At 38.9% G+C, this 7191-nt stretch overlaps 2 protein-coding genes across 2 annotated transcripts; both read right to left on the bottom strand.

Moving 5' to 3' along the window:
* Window positions 1-2595: 2595 nt before the first annotated feature.
* Window positions 2596-3354, bottom strand: LOC130740656 (uncharacterized). Its single transcript, XM_057593331.1, has 3 exons — window positions 3058-3354; window positions 2893-2968; window positions 2596-2687 (listed from the first exon to the last, which is right to left on the bottom strand). Exons 1-3 carry the CDS (start codon window positions 3352-3354, stop codon window positions 2596-2598), a joined length of 465 nt encoding a protein of 154 aa, XP_057449314.1.
* Window positions 2610-6049, bottom strand: LOC130735477 (uncharacterized). The gene is made up of 2 exons (XM_057587450.1): window positions 3058-6049; window positions 2610-2968 (listed from the first exon to the last, which is right to left on the bottom strand). The coding sequence occupies exon 1, from the start codon at window positions 4231-4233 to the stop codon at window positions 3361-3363; it is 873 nt and encodes a 290-aa protein (XP_057443433.1). The 5' UTR covers window positions 4234-6049; the 3' UTR covers window positions 2610-2968; window positions 3058-3360.
* Between the last annotated feature and the right edge of the window lie 1142 nt (window positions 6050-7191).

Genomic DNA, 7191 nt, shown 5'->3' with positions numbered 1-7191 from the left:
GAGTTTCTGTTTCAATCTTCTTCATGAATTGATTTTGTTCTTCAACTAATTGTAAGACGTCATATGCTTCAAGGATTCCTGCTTTTCTCTTCTTAATCAAAAGCAAAAGGATTGAGGAAAAGAAAATCTTCTGGGGTGCAAAATATTCACTTATTGGATCTGTTTTCAATTTTTTGAGGATTATTTATTTGGACCATGATATCAGGTCGCTGTGCAGCTTGCAAGAACCAGAGAAGGAAGTGCCTTTTAGATTGCATTTCTCTCCTTACTTCACTCCCAATGATCCTCAAAGATATTTGACAGTTCACAGAATCTATGGTGGCAGTAACGTTGGAAGAATGCTTCAGGTAATCAATTCATAAAATTCTATGTAAATATACATATAATCACCATATGATTTCATTTGTTATAAATAAATTTTGTGTCCTTCTAACAAACCCCTTGACGACATATATTAGTGTTACAACCAAAGATTTTTGATGTAACACTACTATATTACGGTGATTTTGGTGCATTTCCTATTCTATCTCATTCTTATGTCTTTTTCTGTTTCATGAGGATTAATCTCTGTATTAAGCTTCTTTTACTATGTTAATTAATCAAGTCAGATTATTTAAGCATAAGTAGAACTGTTTGAAATGTTTTTATTGTACTTTTCCCCTTGACAAGATCCATCTTTTTTTAAAACAAAATTGGTGTTGTGGATTGAAGTGAAAGATTCATGTTTTGATTGTTGGGGCTACTTTTGATTTCAAAGACATGGTGAGCATCTTTAAGGTATCCCAATGGTATGTTTTGTTTCAGAATCCTTCTCCCCACCATCAACCTCTTCGTCCCGCAATATAATATATTCAAACGAACACGCATAATCACATTCATGATTAATTGATGTATCAAATACAATAGACATATTCCCCGTGCAACGCACGGAAAAAAAAAACACTAGTATTTTTATCATTTGAATAAAACTATTGTACTACCCATATATACTTCATGGCTTCAAAACTTCAGACTAAAAAGTTAAAAATATTTTAAATTACTATCACATAAATAATCATACAATTTTATATAATTTTACATTTTTCAGCTAGTTTAACTCACCAAGCGCATAGATCAACAAATACGGGGATGTTCTACCTTAAGCAGAGGTTTCGGGCACTATTTTTAAGATCCCGATCCGGATGCCAAAATCTTACGAGTTTAGGATTCAAGAAAGCCCCAACGATTTGGATCTATTGCCGGATCGGAGAATAGATTAGATCTCATCAGGATCTCCATCCGTGAAGCAAGGATCACTCTGATCCCAACCTGCGATCTTGAAGAGAGAGAGTTTCACACTTGGACTTTTCTAATTTTAGCACATTTCAACGTCCCGTTTCAAAATTTCAAAAAAAAGTGTCCAATTTCAACAAAAACTCATAAAGTGATAAAGGTTTTTTAATAAAAAAATTAAAAGCGACAACCCCTAACTTTTCCTAAGTTTCGAACCATTGAACCAATACAGTGAATATGCACCTTGGATTATGATTCTTGTGTTACGAATTTATTATGTCATTGTGTGTGAAATTTGATGTGAATCATGAGTTAATTTTCTTATATATGTGAAATTTTACGTATATGTAATTTATGAAGTATATATTTACATTTTTATTAGGATCTTAAAGAATCTACAATCCAATCCCGATCCAAGGATTTATGATCTTTTACCCCTAGCCGATCCTAAGAAGGACCCTAATCATGACAACATTGGTTTCGGGTTCAAGCTCCTATAAAAACAACCATTATCTACTAGTTTTATCAAACACTTTTATTTTAATTTGTTAATTTATCAACTTTTAACAATCTTTTCAATTACTTTTACCAAATATGATATTTCTCAATTCTGAGAAATTCTCATGGGATGGTTATTGTTCTTCCTCAAATTCTTCTTGATCCTAAACCGATAGATTTTTTGCAACGAATTTGACATCTCAACATGTGTCGGTTGATCTTCAAAAACAAAGGCGCCTACATTTAATTTTGTTGTTGAAGTCCTTATGTAGTTTGACGGTAAGTATCCACTATATTGATGAGGATTCCTATAACATTTTTCCACACACGACGACAACTAATTGTTCTTCCTTAAATTCTTGGTTCAAGTTGGTGTTTAACAATGCTCAATGTAGCAAGATGGATCTCGAAAGAGCAAGGCGGCACATAACAAGAAGACAGATCCGCCGTGTACTCGACCATTGAGTAATAACTATTATCCTTAGGGAATTGTTATTCAGACCCCCCCCCCCCAACAGCTATTCAGACCCAATGGAAAACCGGAAATCCGAAAATGCCCCTTTCGAACGCACCCTTGTAGTGCGTGTCTATCGCACATACCCATGGAGCGATGTAGACGCACCTTTAACATGCGTTGCGAGCACACGTTCAAGGTGCGATTAAGTAGTGCCAGAGTTGATGTCCCTGTGTCTGACTATACATGGGAAAGACATATATACGCACTTAGTTAACTACGTTAGGCGCGCAGTTACAAAGTGTCTAATATGCGTTGCTCTTTGGAAAGGCGTTACCATCGCACACTGAAAGTGCGTTGGTCACGCAGTCTTAAAGGGCGAGATTATACAAAAACTTGACAGAAACAAACAGAAACAAAAACTCCAACAGAAACAGAAACTTTAACAAAACAGAAACATAAACTTCAACAGAAACATAAATGTTACATTATAATCTATCATTGATACATTACAACTAATATGAAAATTTGCAAATGGCCTACTACAACATCACGAAACTAATCTTCAGCGAGGTTTATGATTCCATCGATCTTATGTATGTCTACATTTGCCTTTCGAAAGAGTTCGTTGAATAGAGCCATGCGATCCAGGTATGGTAGCTACCAACCACGAGCTTCAACAGTACAATGATACATCCATTGTGGATTAACCGTTGGCAAAGGAAAGTCACTTGAAATAAGCACCTACAAAATGATCAATTATATTGTTAAGCATCTCATAAAGTTCATGTAATGTAAGGTAAATTCATACTAAATGTAATATTGATCAGTACCTTCACCCAGTGGTTGTTGTTGACAAGAAGTAAACATATAATCTGGTGCTCTGACGGATGTAGCACTGGACCGGTGAGAGGGAAGTAGGTGGCGCCCCCTCGATTCGACAAGGTCACGAACACAATCTGGTACATCGTAACAACAATGTGACCCATATCCGGCACGCATAACCACTTCTCCTCCGTTGCAAACTCATTTGGAGCAATATGCAAGGCTTGTAGTACTTTTTCGTAATGTATGTTGGTGCCATACATACCATGGTAGACACCTTGCCGTAATCTAAGCTCCTTTATCATGTCTTGTCAAATTTGACGCCAATTTTGTTCTCCCTTACCCATCAAGGAAGAAGTGCATCTATATCCACAATTCCCATCATCTTCAACATTCTGAATGTCAATGACATATTCACGGAGGAATTCGGGCACTTCATGGATGTAGTTGGCCGAGTAAACTTTGCCTTTCAGGTGCTGTGGCGGGAGTTTAGCTGTGTTGCTTGCAATCCTTTTGCTTCTCTTCTTAGGTGCAGATTGCTTCAAAGGAATGCTCTTCCGTTTTACCGACCGGGTCTTACACCCCTTGCCTTGTGGAGCTGATGAGTTGCTAGCTTGCTTTGACCCAGCTATTGCATCAACATTCTCCCAAGATGAAGGAATGCGTCTGCTAGAACACTTAGGTTCATTGGGCCGACCCCTTGTAGGCAACTTGTTTGGAGGAGGACACATAGAAGTCTGATCCGGGTATGCAAACTCCCGAAGCCTCTCTTTGATAGCTTGTCTTCTCGGAACATTAGCTTCTTCAAACATCTTTGCAATGACCTCTAACTCTGTCGCAATGCTCAATCCCAAAACAGGTTGGGATTCATCAGGTGCAGATGTTGATGTAAGCCTCCTCCAATGTTGGTCCACTGCCGTAAATGGAATAGTGGCCATCCTACCAATCTGACATGAACAAGGCAGGCCGTGTGTCCTCCTCATAGTGCAGCCGCATTTTCCAACGCGCGCTTTCTCCTTTGCGATCAACATGAGCGCATATCTTGAGACTACACCACGCAGGTTTTCGTACAACTTCTCCTTAAATGTGTGCTCTCTGATGAAGATACTTGCCTGAAAAGCAACATTAATCCTTGTATGTTGGATCAGTGTGCACCTATGTATAGTTGCCCAAGCCGCACACATGTCACTCTTGCTATCTTTGATGCACGCTTTCAGTTTTGCGTGTGCACCTTCAACCCTGTCCAAAGGTATAACATTAACATTAATACATACTTAACGAAATGTCAGTGTCTAAGAATGTACCTGTTTGTAGTTGTGTTACCCATGTGCATATAACGGTCAATCGCATAAACCACATACTTGTGCTTAAACGACAACCAAGTTTCCTTAATGTAATGCATGAGGTCAGAGTGCACCCCAACAAGTGAACGTAAGGAGTTCATGCTCGCATTAAACTCCTCCGCTGACTCGGCATACATGACTCTATTCCATGCGTCCCCGACATCATCCCACATCTCCTTGTCTTCGATAGTGAGCTTGCACTTTTCCTTCACACACTTAGCAATATGGAATTGGCATAGCAAGTGAGTTGCTGTAGGGAATGTGGTTGTAAATGCGTTCATCAAAGCAGTGTCTTTGTCAGTAACCATGACTTTAGGCATGTCCTCCTCCCTAAGTAGCAACCCCCTTAGTTTTTGAAGTGCCCATGTAACTTCAGGTTCACGCTCATTGCACATGTAGCCAAAACCGATGGTGTATGTGAATCCAACTGATGTCATACCAACCATCTGCAGCCATGGTATCCTATACTTGTTGGTCTTGTACGTGCTATCAAGAAAGACAACAGTAGGAAATTGGTTGAACAGTTGGATGGAAACTGGATGGGCCCAGAATAAGGACCAGATCACTGTGGAACCCTCTTTAGTTCTGGACCAGTGCGTGTACTTGTCTTCCTCCAACAACCTCATCAAGTGTTGCATCTCTGACAATTGTCCCCTCTTGGCCCTAATATGTGTCATCCGCTCATTGTACACTTGCCTTATGGCAGTCAGATTCTAAGGGTTGACATCCTTCAATTCTAGCAACATGTTACCTGGCTTGACTTTATTGTCAACCATTTTACCCACCATATCATTTTATTGACTTGTAAGGCGACCGACATAGGCATGGCCAACCAGAGTCTCGACTGGGGCATGGTTGTGGTCTCCACATACTAAAGTCAACCTCCACAAACCATCTTCTGATGTGTATCTCGCCTTGAGCCTGAACGGACAATCACATTTCTTGGTTCATGTCCCCTTCCGCATCAACACAGGCTTGTACGACTTGTACTTGTCGCTCATCTCGCACACCAAAATAGCCAACTGTCTGCCTTTACTCCCACGACCCTTGCTCCCACAATCAGACCTTCTTATAATGATCACAAAGCCTAGTTGCTTTCCTACATTCTTAGAAATGCACAATGGAAGTGACCAAGTAAAAAAAACGAGCAAAATCAAAATTGTTGATGATTCAAATAAGACATGACAAAAGTCCTCGACCATACAATAAAATGTGAGTATTATTGATAAGAGGTTTTATCCACAAAGCGAAAAAGAACAAAATTGACAACTCTTTTTGGAGGTAAAGCCTTTGGTTTCGACAAAGCAAGTTAAATATGCTTAGGTCGATTATGTAGCCTATTCAAACTGTCAACATGACCTAAAATAAGAGGCCAAACAAATTTGACAGGGTATGAGTCAAATCTATTCCCAATTTACCAATATAGAAAGTAGAATTCCATAATTAAATATTATCAGCAACAAACCAACAGTAAAACTAGGAGTTCAACAGATGCGAACTTGAGATAATCAAAGAATTTAGTTGCAAGTTTCAGAAACATAAAAAAAAGTCAAGATTAGAATACATCCGTCCGAGTAAAACATGTACTCACCATCCCTAATAACCTGCTCATCCCATTGCACTATAGGGCAAACAAGAATTCCACTTCCAATAAGCATCATTTCACCTGCTTGCTTCACTTCCTCAACAGTCACTTTTTTCGCCCTTATCCCTTGAACCTTACCCACCCTCAACAAACACTCAGCAAGGGTTAAAATTCTCTTAGTTGTGCAGCCACTTTGAACTTTGTCAAACTAAGGCACTATAAGTTCCTTCTCTTTAGTGACTAAAGTCACATTCATATTAGGCCCTTCAGCATCAAAACCTTCATCATCAAGCCAAATACTTGCAAAAGCACCAACTTCCTCAACTTCCATCTTTGAGAGCTCATTTGGATGGGGAGGATTAATAGGGATAGATGAAGCTAAGACTTTAACCCCCCTCAATCCATAAGAAAGTTTGCGATCACTTTTGATCTTTGTGTGCATGCTAGCAGAGTTAACACGCACGTCAAGAAAAAAAGTGAACGGAAACTATTCTTATGGATCGAGGGGAGTTAAATTCATAACTTGATCTGTACCTATTAAACATCCTCATCCAAATGTGCTCTCAAAGATGGAAGCTGAGAAAGTTGGTGCTTTTATAGGCATTTGACTTGATGATGAAGGTTTTCTTGCCGAAGGGCCTAATATGAATGTGGATTTTGTCACTAAAGAGAAGGAACATAATGCCTTAGTTTGACAAAGTTCAAAGTGGCTGCACAACTAAGAGAATTTTAACCCTTGCTGAGTGTTTGTTGAGGGTGGGTAAGGTTCAAGGGATAAGGGCGAAAAAAGTGACTGTTGAGGAAGTGAAGCAACCAGGTGAAATGATGCTTATTGGAAGTGGAATTCTTGTTTGCCCTATAGTGCAGTAGGATGAGCAGGTTATTAGGGATGGTGAGTACTTGCTTTACTCGAACGGATGTAATCTAATCTTGACTTGTTTTTATGTTTCTGAAAACTGCAACTAAATTCTTTGATTATCTCAAGTTCGCATCTGTTGAACTCCTAGTTTTACTGTTGGTTTGTTGCTTATAATATTTAATTTTGGAATTCTACTTTCTATATTGGTAAATTGGGAATAGATTCTACTCATACCCTGTCAAATTTGTTTGGCCTCTTATTTTAGGTCGTGTTGACAGTTTGATCAGGCTACATAATCGTCCTAAGCATATTAATCTTGCTTTGTCTAAACCAAACGCTTAACCTCCAAAAAAGA

Source organism: Lotus japonicus, chromosome 1, assembly GCF_012489685.1.
Source record: "Lotus japonicus ecotype B-129 chromosome 1, LjGifu_v1.2".
Lineage (NCBI taxonomy): Eukaryota > Viridiplantae > Streptophyta > Magnoliopsida > Fabales > Fabaceae > Lotus > Lotus japonicus.
This window is presented reverse-complemented; position numbering and strand designations above follow the sequence as displayed.